This window comes from Dermacentor variabilis, chromosome 1 (genome assembly GCF_050947875.1).
Source record: "Dermacentor variabilis isolate Ectoservices chromosome 1, ASM5094787v1, whole genome shotgun sequence".
Classification (NCBI taxonomy): domain Eukaryota; kingdom Metazoa; phylum Arthropoda; class Arachnida; order Ixodida; family Ixodidae; genus Dermacentor; species Dermacentor variabilis.
The window spans coordinates 188092797-188106009 of NC_134568.1; the positions used below are offsets into that span (position 1 = coordinate 188092797).

Consider the following 13213-nt stretch of genomic DNA (forward strand, 5'->3'; position numbering starts at 1 on the left):
GCTTCTTTGTCAGCCTCTAAGTTTCTGCCCCATATGTCAGCACTGGTAACACCTGATTGTACACCTTTCTTTTCAATGATAATTGTAAGCTTCCAGTCAGGAGGTGACAATGTCTGCTGTATGTGCTCCAACCCATTCTTATTCTTGAGTGAATTTCCTTCTCATGGTCAGGGTTCCCTGTGAATAATTGACCTAGGTAAACATACTCCTTCACAGACTCTAGAGGATGATTGGCGATCCTGAACTTGTTCCCTTGCCCGGCCATTAATGATTATCTTTGTCCCCTTCTGCATATTAACCTTAAACCTCACTGTTACACCCACTCTGTAAGGTCCTCAATCATTTGTTGTAACTCGTCCCCAGTGCTGCTGAACAGGACAATGTCATCTGCAAACCAAAGGTTGCTGAGATACTCGCCATTGATCCTCACTCCTACGCCTTTCCAGTTTAATAGCTTTAATACTTCTTCCAAACACACAGTGAATAGCATTGGAAAGAGTGCGTCTCCTTGTCTGACCCCTTTCTTTAGAGGTATCTTCTTACTTTTCTTGTGTAGAATTAAGGCAACTGCGGAATCTCTGTAGATATTTTCCAAGATAGTTACGTAAGCATCCTGTACTCCTTGATTACGTAATGCCTCTATGACTGCTGGTATCTCGAATAAATCAAATGCCTTTTCATAATCTATGAAAGCTATATAGAGAGGCTGATTATACTCTGCAGATTTCTCGATTACCTGATTAATGACATGGATGTGATCCATTGTAGAGTATCCCTTCCTGAAGCCTGCCTATTCCCTTGGTTGACTAAAGTCCAGTGTTGCCCTTATTCTATTGGAGATTATCTTGGTGAATATTTTAAATAACACTGGGAGTAAGCTAATGAGCCTATAATTTATAAATTCTTTAATTTCTCCCTTTTTGTTAATTAGTATAATGTTTGCATTCTTCAAGTTCTCTTGGACCCTTGAAGTCGATAGACAATTCGTATAGAGAGCCGCCAGTTTTTCAAGCATTATGTCTTCTCCATCTTTGATTAAATCGACTGTTATTATATCTTCTTCTGCCGCTTTTCCACGTTTTATGTCTTGCAAGGCCCCTCTAACCTCATCACTACTTATAGAAGGAGTGTCTGCACCTTGTTTATTACTGCTTCAAATGGAGGTATTGTGGCTCGTCTGGGTACTGTACAGGTCAGTATAGAATTCTTCCACTGCTTTTACTGTACCTTTGAGATTGCTGATGATACTACCTTGCTTATCTTTCAGTGCATACATCTTGGTTTGTCCTATGCCAAGTTTCCTTCTCACTGATTTCATGCTGTAAAAAGCGATATACACGCTACTGCCAGTAATGTCAGAGCTTTTGTTGTGGCAGTATATTAACTGAATCACATGGGTATCCTTCAGCTCTTTCAATAAAAAGTTACGAGCTATACACACATCAAAGGTAAACAGGACAATGTTTTGAGATCAAAGAACACGAGATCAAAAAAAAGGAGGCATGGTGTGCTCATGAATGAGCATGCTAGTATAACAGTTGTGCACGAGCAGATTGCAACTCTCTCAATTTCTACACAGTCTCAAACCAAAGCCCTTGGATCATATGACTCGAAAGCCCGTAAATGTACTTGACTTGAATGCATAATTGCAGGAAAACACCTTTATCTATGCATATGTCAAAAGCCTAGGTACACTACACATGTGCAACATAACACTTGCACTTTGCACTAAAAACACAGAGAACTAAAAGAACACAAGACTATTAAGGTTGCACAGTACAATCAAAGATTTTTTTGTTGGCACATAGAGCAAATAGGCAAATAGGGATTTCACTTCAAGTTATGCTCGCCAGCACCACTAAATCGCATCTTATTTTTCTTGAGCTCTACTAATGCCTTAGTGTATATTTAAAGAGAGAAGGAATGGGGCTAACCGAGGGGCCCGATTTTTATTAGTCATATCATAAGAAGCCAACAAACATTGACACCTTGGTGTCAATGTTTGTTGGCTTCTTATGATTAGTGTATTTTTGTAACTTGTACCTCCAACGCATTGTATTTTATGCATGTTAACATGAACGTAATACATCCCGTGAGCTTAAGAAAAAAAATTTAACTCACTAACTCCTGCAGCTGAAATTCAAGCTGATCCCTGTCCTGCTGCAATGTTTCAAGTGTTGTAGCCAACTCTTGGTTCCTTCGGAGAAGTTCATCTGCACCTCGCAGTGCTCCAGATGAAGGTGAGTCTGCAAGTGTTGCCATCTCGCCGTTCAGTGCAGCATTCGTATCTGCCATAAGGCCATTCAACTGCAGAGTGATCTGACGAAGGCTTTCAGTAGACGACAGCACCCTATGAAAAGCACAGACAGCTTAGACAAAAAGAGCACTCTGCTAGCATAAAGACTGAGGCATGTGCACTAGACCTGGCAGAATGAAACACATGCATGGCTATGATCCTACAATCAGCTAATAACAGGCCTTCTTGATTACAGCAGCAAAGAGACCATGAACAAGTTGGCCCGGAGCCTATTTCATTGCTTTTTTTTAATCCCTGTTCTCAGTAGCAAACAGTACAATATTGCCCTAGCTTTATTTTTCCTGTGTATAAGGACCACAAACATTTGAAGCAGTAGTTCCCAAACTGTGAGTCATGGTGTATGCAGCTTAATACCACGTTTTGGTGCACTACTCGCCCTGGTTCGCTCGGAATAAATCAGAAGTACACATCTGTCAGTGGAAACACCATGAAAAAAAAAAAAGGGTGTTGATCTTGCTGCAACCATGCAGTGTCGGGCGTTCGCAAAGGCGAAGCACATGTTGCGTATTTATCCTCCATTTCAGACCTGTCAACCTTTAGAACTTGAAAAATACTAGACATAACCAATGAGAAGAAAGGGGGTTAACCGAGGGGCCCAATCTTTATTAGCCATATCATGAGAAGCCAACAAACACTGACACCAAGGACAACATAGGGGAAATTACTTGTGCTGAATAAATGAAACAAAGAACAGATAAATTAGTGGAAATTAAAGTGGATGAAAGAACAACTTGCCGCAGGTGGGAGCCGAACCCACAACCTTCGCATTTTGTCGCGAAGGTTGTGGGTTCGGCTCCCCCCTGCGGCAAGTTGTTTTTTCATCCACTTTAATTTCCACTAATTTATCTGTTCTTTATTTCATTTATTCAGCACAAGTAATTTCCCCTATGTTGTCCTTGGTGTCAGTGTTTGTTGGCTTCTCATGATAGTCATAACCAAGAAATACTAAAATTTTTGATTATCAAGACATTGACTTTAATAAAGGAACACTAAAGAGAAATATTAAATCAGTTTAGACTGATAAGCTATTCTTTCTAAACTCTATTTTCATTATTTTGCGGTAACAGATTGATTACGAGAAGAGAAATAAAAGTCAAAGTTCCAGTTTCATAATTTTGAGCCAAAACCTCAGTGCTGGTACATCAGTACGATGCCATGAATTTCAAGTACATTTTTGTGGTCAATAAATGTTCATGATAAATGTTCTTGAAACTCGCTAAGTTCCATCTCTGGCTAGTTTAAAATACAATGTAGTCCATCTTTACATATAAAAAATTCACTACGTCCAAGCAGATGGCGTCAAAATCCATGACATCATGATGAGCTACTGTGGGAACTTCCAAGACAGCGGTGCCACCCATCTCTCATTTTTGCACCTTTTCTAGCTTATGAATTCTCGTCTCACGATAACAGTGGCTTTTGTGGCATTGTAGAAGGGTAATTTATTAATACAGCTCAACTTACTTTTCTATTTAGTGTCCCTTCCTTGCTCTGTAGACACACTGTAAACCGGCACTATGCTCCAACATTCACAGCTAGAATGACCTGCACCACAAATATTTATGAAGTGTACTCAAGAAATATTCACTTCACAGTAGCTGAAATTTCAGTTGTCATTATACATTGGTTCCATAAGGTGGTATTTCTGCTGTATACAGGATGTCCCAGCTAACTTTAGCCAGAGCTTAAATATATGCAAATGCCACGTAACTGGACAGAACAAAGGTAATGTTGTTTGCCGTCGTTTGGAGATACTCAAACTATTTTTTAAAATTCCGTCTAATTAGATAATTAGTATTAATTATTTAACCAACTTCTCAAACATTACACTTAGATGAAAAGTGTCAATGAGAAAATTGTAGAGCGACATGAAAAATTCTTGATACAGCTTTCTGTTCTTCAATATGTGCTACGTAAAAGTGGTTTTCAGAGCGTGAAAGAAGTTCGCGAATACACACAAAGTGCGTCAAGCGGCCAGTCGCGCGGCAATTTTGCGTTTATTTGCTGGCTTTTTTCACGCTTGGAAAAGCACTATGTAGCACATATCGCGCAACTAAAGGCTGTATCGGGAGTTTTTCTCTCATTGACAGTTTTCATCTAATTATTATATTTGAGAAGTTGATTAATTATTTAAGACTAATTATTTCATTAGGTGGATTAAAAAAATAGTTTGAGTATCTCCAAGTGACCGTTAATAACATTACATATGTTCAGTCCAGCTATGTAGCATCTGCATATTTTTAAACTCTGGCTAAAGTTAGCTGGGACACCCTGTATATGAATATATAAAATCACAGTCAGTGACTGTATCTTTATTCTTTTGAATGACGTTTTACCCTAAACTAGGCGCTAATGAAAAAAATATATACATATGTAATATTATTCCTGTCAATACAACAATCATGAACAAGCTCCTACAAATGGGCATTTTACGAAAATACTGTAATCGTATGGATCCCGGGACATGCAGGAATGCTGGGCAATGAAGGCTGGCTTGAGAAAAATTACTTTGGTCTCCCAGCATCCCTGGTCCTCAGATGATTCTGAAAGCCCCACTGCACCTACCCCTGAGCAAATACCGCTCCGATCAAACCAAATTCTCATGCCCACACCCAACCTTAATTAGAGACACTCCATGCTCTTACGAAGGGCACAAGCTAATACACTGCCAAGTCCCATCTGCCAGTACTGCATTAGAGGACAATCAGTGCCTCACCCTGAGTGCCCCTCATGCAAAGGCTATGCAGACCAACACCACATACTATGGGCATGTCATGCACTTCCCTCCCCCGCCTGCCTCTAGCCTTCAATTCCCCCTACGCCGGAATGACTCATTATTGTCAAGACACAGTGTGGCCAACATTACCCAGTGAACTATGTCCAGAAGTACTGGGAAAAGTTCACCAGTGGACTGAAAGCTTTCTAACCTAGTGACACCTTACAACATTAATAAAGTTTTCGTTCATTCATACGTACCTCTGATTTATTCTAGATGATGCAGGCAAGTAATGCACACAAACATATTAAACTGCATGTGCCACTAACCACAGTTTAAGAACTGCTCCTCTATGGGGCCTCATAAGGCAAATTTAAGGGTAACATTTAGTCCCAATGTGAATCAACATAAAAACTTTTTTTGTGTGTGCAGGTGTGTGGTTGTGCAATGTAGAAAGGTGTGCAAATTATAGAGTGATCATGTGCTAGTGCACAGAAGCCTGCACTGCTGAGACATAAGCATGTAAATGCACATCAATGTTTACGAATGGCCAAACATCTAGGGGACGAAGACCTGCGAGTGGTGGGGACACCAAAAAAAAAAAAAAAGTAATCCTTTCTAAAGCACAGCAAAAAAAAAAAAACCTTTTTACGATGTTACTGCATGAATGAAAGATGTGATACCAGTATTTTGTTTACCAGACAAGTGTTGGAAGCCCTACTTAGGATAGACTGGCTGCTGCATGGACAATGGGGCACGAAAATGTGAACTGACAGTAAATGATAAAAAAAGAACTAGAAAAAACAGCGAAATGTGCTTCAGTTGCACATTCCTTGTTCTGGAAGTGCTCTGTCGGAACTTGAGACTTAAAAGCGAAAAACATTTGTCATTTACTTGTTGACTTTTTCACTTCAGGTAGTGGAGTTCTGCACATGGTCTTGTCGTATTATAAACTGTACATGGGACACATTCAGAGCCTAGTAAAATACTCGGCACTGACGCATGTCTGGTCTGTCTTTACTTCTGTATATGTGCTTATCCCCACTTGTCGTCCATATAGTAATGTTTCACCAACTACGCCAACAAGAAATAATTTCATGGCAAAATACTCTGCGCACCAGTGAGTGAAGTGGGAGGAAAAAAACTCGATTATGAGCAAATATGAAATATTGTTATACATCTATATGATAAGAGGGTATTTCTCAGTTCAAGAAGTTCACATTAACATTTTGAAACACCCTTCTACTTAACATACATTACCAGCATTGCTTGCTTCAATTTTTCATTCAAATATCTGTCTTACAATACTGTATTTCCATGAATGCAATGTAATCAGAAATATAACAAGAGAGCGGACTTTCGGTGTCCAAGAACATCAAACAATTATAATGCAGACCATTACTATAGCCTTAAAGTAAAACATTTTAGTAAAGTGTGATGCACGATCCATTACCACAATGTGCATCTGTGCTCTGGATAAACACAGGAACGAACCTAATATTGCAGTATTCTGAAACGCTTCAACCTAACCACAATATGCTGCCCCAAACAGATGTCTATGAGCCGAGACAGCTAAATTTGCAGAAGTGCACACAAAACTAGGAACTTTAAACATTGTCCCAGCAGCCATTTTTTAAACTTCACCACAATGTGCCAGCGTAACTCAATGGGCAGCATTTTTAGAAATTATATTTTGAAAGGCCCCCCAAATAGGAACTCTCAGTTAACAACACTGAGAGGGTGCACCTTTCCAATAACATGCATATTTACAACACTTATTCGTAACTTTCCTGCTGCATTATAGCAGTGCCTTAATCCTCACCAAAACAGTGCTATAATGTTGCCAAAACATTATGACTAAGTGCCATAAATATGCATTTTAATGAAATGGTGTACCTTGACGTTGCTAAATGAAAGATGAAATTCAGGTGACTTTCTAAAATATCAGTTTTTGCTGCCTGTTGAGTTAAGAGTGGGGTTGAAGATTAACATGTAAAAGGCAAAGCTAATGATAAATAGCTGGGCAAAGGAACAAAAGTTCAGGATCGCCAGTTGGCCTCTAGAGTCTGTGAAGGAGTATGCTTACCTAGGTCAATTAATCACAGGGAACCCTGATCATGAGAAGGAAATTCACAGAATAAAAAGGGCTGGATCGCCTACGGCAGACATTGCCAGCTCCTGACTGAAAGCTTACCATTATTATTGAAAATAATAATAATAATATTTGGGGTTTTACGTGCCAAAACCACTTTCTGATTATGAGGCACGCCGTAGTGGAGGACTCCGGAAATTTTGACCCCCTGGGGTTCTTTAACGTGCACCTAAATCTAAGCACACGGGTGCTTTCGCATTTCGCCCCCATCGAAATACGGCCGCCGTGGCCGGGATTCGATCCCGCGACCTCGTGCTCAGCAGCCCAACACCATAGCCACTGAGCAACCACGGCGGGTTATTATTGAAAAGGAAGGTGCACAATCGGTGCATTTTACCAGTGCTGACATATGGGACAGAGACTTGGAGACTGACAAAGAAGCTCGAAAACATGTTAAGGACCACGCAAAGAGCAATGGAACGAAGAATGTTAGGCGCAACGTTAAGAGACAGAAAGGGAGCGGTGTGGATCAGAGAGCAAACAGGCATAGCTGATATTCTAATTGACATTAAGAGAAAAAAATGGAGCTGGGCAGGTCACGTAATGCACCGGTTAGATAACCGTTGGACCATTAGGGTTACAGAATGGGCACCAAGAGAAGGGAAACGTAATCGAGGATGACAGAAGACTAGGTGGAGCGATGAAATTAGGAAATTTGCGGGTGCTAGTTGGAATCGGTTGGCGCAGGACAGGGGTAATTAGAGATCGCAGGGAGAGGCCTTCATCTTGCAGTGGACATAAAACAGGCTGATGATGATGATGACGAGTTACGCTGGTGCACTGTGGTGAAGTTTGACCGCCTAAAAGGCAACATTCGAAATTCCTTGACATGTTGGCACGCATCACCACAAAGACCAAGGGACCGGTCTGGTCCTGTCATATCCACTCCTCTTTGCTCCTCCCTCATTTCCTTACAGACAAGTGCTCTCTCCCACACACACACACATGCACATTCGTATGGTTCCTACGGCATCGAGAGAGTGGCTTTCCTCAACCACCAAATCATCTAGTGGATGAGCATGCCAAAAATCCTTGTTATATTTATTGCATTGTTCCAGATATAACACAAGGCAATTTCCATGCTGGTGATTTAAAAGATGTATCATATCATAATTATACAAACACTAGTCACTTCAAAATTATCTACTGTAAAAAGCAACTCCGCATGATGGTGTAAAATGATTTCCATAGGATTTTAAAAGTTTGCAGGTACCTCTGGTTTGGGTGAACATCATCCCTCAATTGTGAAAGGTCTTGACAAGACTGTGATGTCACTGGCAGAGCTTCCTTGGGCATTGAAGACTGCGACATTGCAGAACTGCAGCAAAAAGAGCTGCTAAATTGGATAAATTACAAGTAGCTCTTAAGCAAAGGAAATGACCCTATGGGACATAGTAAAAGCTCTGCAATAACATGCCACGATGCACCTTGGTTGTAATAAAACACTGCAAAGGAAAAGATTGTTCAGCTCTTGACCAATATTTTCATAAAACACCTTTCAAATTCCAGGACAAAGTTTCTTTCTTTTTACTGACTCTTGTTTGTTACAGTTTGATCTTGGTGCTGCAGTCACCTGATTTGAACAAACATGGCACCACAAGTCCATATGTGCTGCTATGCATCTAGAAAAGACTGTTCAATACCTCAAATTGTCCCTTAGGGAGGCATCTATGACCTAGAAGAGGCAACAGTCACAAAGAGCACACTACATGGCCATAAACATCAGTACGAACAGACCACTATGACTCACATCCCAATCATAGTTTATGAAGCAAATTTAAAGACAAATGTTCTGCATCAGTAGTCCACCAGTGTAATTCTCAGATTTTAACCCTTTCAGGGTCAATGACGTAAATATACGGCGCCGCAAATAAGTTCAAAATGGTCGATGCCGTATATTTACGGTGCCGTCTGTATGTTCCAAGAGCAAGTCAATTTCCGAACTTTTCTTTTTCTGTCATGTGCTGCCCCGATGTGGGAATACAGGGAATTTTTTTCATGTGCCTCCCTCTCTTGCCCCGGCGCGTCTATATACTATAGCTCGCGCATTCACGTGCGCGCAGGCGGGCGGGTGGCGGTTTGGGTTTTGTTCTACGGGTGGTTTCGGCTTCTTGCGCTTGCAAAACTGATGGCTATTTCGTTACTAATCGCTCAAAGGGCGACCGCTTGTTTCTCGCTCGTTTAGTGCTCACAGGGGTGCGCGCGCATAGGAAGGATGCTGCCATGCATGAGTTTCCGTTTTCCTTTGTTTTTTTGTTTGTTTTTTTGCGGACTCGCGAGAACTAATTGCCTCTGGTTGGCGATAAGATGAAGATTAGCGGAAGTTTGTCATACGTTTTGCTTTTTTGACGGGCACACAACCACACAGTTTTCTCGAGTGCACGCACCTACACAGTTCGATTACGCTATGGACGTAAATATTAGTGTAAGAGCAGGAACATTTGAGACTTGTGAAATAGTCTAATGTGTGCATTTTCAAAGCCTTGAACTGTGTGTATAACAACACATCAAATTTTTGTTTCTTATAAGTTTATTTTCTTTTTTATTTTTGTTATTCACGAATGAAGAAGGGTACATATATAACAATGCAAAATACTTTTTTCTCACTTAACGGTCACCCTAGAAAAATTACGGTAAATTTTTTTCGGAATAGGTTCCTAGAAAGAACTGGAATCTGCGATAAAAAAAAAATCGACCCTATGCGGTCGCATATGGCGAAAAAAATCGACCCTGAAAGGGTAAAAAAAAAAAACAACATTTCTGGATACTGGTAAATACTCTTTTTTTAGTTATTTTGTCTTTGAAGTAGCTTGTGCATGCATTCAGTTTGGCTGTGGTGTGCGTTTGGCAACTTTTTTTTTTAATTGTGGTAATTTGTTTTACTGTACTCATGTTTCAGAGTGCTAATGTGACTGAGTTGTAGGCATAACTTGCATTTCTTAATAAACTGTGTGTTTATCTGTCTCAGACCTTCACCAAGCAACAAAGAGCTCAAAACAGGAGCACTATTCTCGAGCAATCACTTTCGGAAATACAATCACTTTTGCGAGATGTTCGGTGGCTTTACACTGAATTTATTGAAATTTACGACTGACAGTGTCCCTGGCAATATGATGTGCAAACAAATTATGTTGCTTATATACAAACCACTCAATGACATCTTTAGCAACAACAGCCAGACAGCTGCAATTAGGCACTATGGTGGTAAGATTCAATAATGTGATGTCAATAGCACATTCAGAAGCCTAGAACATTTCAGTCATTGTAATACATTGTACAGATAATACAAAAATATCACTTTATCCAAGCTTTCCAGCCTTCTTTTCCAACATTTTCAATCTCTTCTGTACCTGTTAAGTACAACAAATTATAGTAGAACCTTTTGCTGGGTTATTTGGTGCATGGTGTCTGTCTTGAAACTAGGGAAAGGGGGGGGGGGTGTCTCTGGTTATTCAGATTGACTAAAAATGCATGAAATGAGCTTATTGGTAATGCTGTGATACATTGGGACACAAACTGACACCAAATTTCATGACATAATAAAAATGCAAAACGTTTTTTCTATTTAATGTGGTTTATGTCCAAAAAATAAATACTGGTATGGGCAACACACAGAAACACAGCAAGAACAAACAAGACTACATTGACTATAGCGACTTCGTGTTTCTATGACAGCATAAAATGTGGTGACAGTTTGTGTCTCAATGTATTATAATATCACCAACAAACATCTGTGTTTTCTTTCCTGAATCAGTCTGGCATCTTTTATTCTCTTGTCAATTTCAGAGCAGACACCACACAGAACACAGCGAAAGTTGAGAAATAATTGCAAGTAACGCCTTAAAGCTTCTTATGATGAGCTGAGCTAACTGAAATCGTTGACTAGTACAAAAAAGTGAGAACTTTGCAAGGTTTGAGTTTCGGCCTTGTTTGTACGACATATTTTCTCGTGCTTAGCGCAGAAAGTTTGGACAAAACAGACTGTACCTTTTGTACGAAGTTTCTGCGCTAAGCACTAGAAAAGAGGCGCAACTCTGAAGGGACTGATAACAGGCATAACTAGTCAAATATGCAACGCGTACATACGCGGCAGCTTATAATGCTAGAAAATGAAAACGAGCGCTGACCTTTGCTCATCAAGTTGCTGAGCGCTTGCTTGGTCGTCCTGAAACAGAAATGGTGCACTGATGCTTAAACATAAAACAGTACAACACCTGTAAAACAAAACTGATTATCTCCGAAAAACTTGTGCATTCGACATACCTGTACAGTCTGAGGTGACAGCGTGTCAGAAGATCTCCGTTTCGTAGTTTTTTTCACAGAACGCTGCTGAAACTGCTTCAGCTGTAAGGTACACGTGACGTCAGGACCGAATTTTTATTTTCTACGCGGAACAATTGCCATAAACCAAAGAAGTGCATTCGCCGTAAAATACTTGACACGTATAAGGCAGCCAATGTTTTCGACAATCTCGACAAGGAGATATCGAAGCTTACTGAGCTTCACTATATCTGAACAATTCCACCTTAGAGCATGAAATTAATAAAAGTATAAAAATTACAATAAATTTAACTCGCAAGCAAGATCATTTAAAAACCAGATGTCGGGAAACGCACTACCGTAACAATAGTTTATAAAGGTTACATATCACGTTCACCGCGGTTAATTTTAGAAAAGCTTGAAATATTTGATATCGTGTGCTATAAAAGCGTTAAATAGATACTGCCAAACGCAAACAAGTATTCTCACCTTCTTTAAACCGGCTGCAACTTTATGTTTTCGATCAGCATCGTCTGCCATGTTGGCAGATCCAGCCGACATGCGCATAGTGCGAACGCGCCTTCTGGGACCACAGCTAAATACAGAGTAAACGACCGAACTGTCAAAGATTACACACAGGCCAAATAAACGGTTTTCACATACCGTACTTAAATTATGGTAATAACTGTCTGTGACTGCAAATAATAACTTCGCTTAGGTGTTGTATTGTAGCACAGCGCTTAAGATCCGCATCGCACCAAGAGCGATGGCCCACAGAGTCCCGTAGCATCAAAAAGTGGGGAACATAATTGAAGATACAAGCTCCCGGTGCACCGCGTACTGCTGGTGGTAGCAAAACAGCTCAGAAAGTGACATGCAATGATTCTGTTTCTATTAACCTTGACAAAATTCATAACACCGAGAGAAACCTTCGTGTCCCCCGTGCCACAGGGTGGCGCGCGACGATCTCGGAGACCATGCTTTCAAAGCATTCTCTTCTTCCTCTAATTCGATTAGCATTCTTGGTTGGTAACGTCACTCAGTTTGTAGTATCTTCGTCTGTCAGTTTGTTTTTCCGTATCTAAACTTTGTCATTGCAACTTGGGTCACTGTAGAGGATACCGGGCTGCTGTGCTGAGGCCGAGCGAACCGGGTTCGAAACAAACCGTTGAAGCTTGCGACAATGGGCATGTGTCACTTTTCATTCAACCTTTTTAATCCCAACTTGGGTCACTGGGTATGCTCTTCAATGACCCTTAAATGGGACACGCGCAACGCGCGCACTTCGCAGCGGCGGCACTAGATGACGCATCGTGCCCAGAAGGAAAAACCCCTCAATCTCCTGAAGTAGCGCCAACCACTTCCCTCCTCCACCGCTCCATTCCCCCGCTCTGCGCGGCCTCGACAGTGGCGCCGCCGATGCTGGCCCTGCCGTAGCAGACGACGGCTAACGAGTTACCGGAGGAAATCCGCGGAAAAGTTCGTTCAAGCCCTGCGGAGCAGTTTTTGAGGGGAGATTCTGCTTCGTCAGTTGGTAACTGAGCTTAATGATGTTTTGTTGGAATTGCGCAAAAAAAAAAAGAGAGAAAAGGACCATTATTTAAGGTGTAAAGCGCCCGTACACTGAAAGTTTGTGTTGCTGAAACAGGACGCATGCACACGGTGTGCTCAAACACGCGCGTAACTACCCCAGTTTCAGGTTTTGACTACGTGAAAGTATGTACCTGGTTTCGTAGGTTCATTTAGGTACCTGCAGGATACTTTTGTT

At 40.9% G+C, this 13213-nt stretch overlaps 1 protein-coding gene across 5 annotated transcripts in view; it reads right to left on the bottom strand.

The window, feature by feature from the left end:
* Positions 1 to 12222, bottom strand: part of LOC142589844 (golgin subfamily A member 2-like) — a 163282-nt gene extending 151060 nt beyond the window's left edge. Inside the window, exons 1-5 of one of the 5 annotated variants that reach the window (XM_075701476.1) lie at positions 11935 to 12222; positions 11449 to 11529; positions 11313 to 11350; positions 8399 to 8503; positions 2122 to 2350 (exon numbers count right to left, since the gene is read on the bottom strand). In XM_075701476.1, the coding sequence (XP_075557591.1) occupies positions 2122 to 2350; positions 8399 to 8503; positions 11313 to 11350; positions 11449 to 11529; positions 11935 to 12012 (531 nt within the window). In that variant the 5' untranslated portion in view covers positions 12013 to 12222. Of the gene's footprint in view, positions 1 to 2121; positions 2351 to 3781; positions 3863 to 8398; positions 8504 to 11312; positions 11370 to 11448; positions 11530 to 11934 lie in introns of those variants that run through there. The other 4 variants (XM_075701492.1, XM_075701468.1, XM_075701484.1 and 1 more) reach the window with 4 other exon arrangements.
* Between the last annotated feature and the right edge of the window lie 991 nt (positions 12223 to 13213).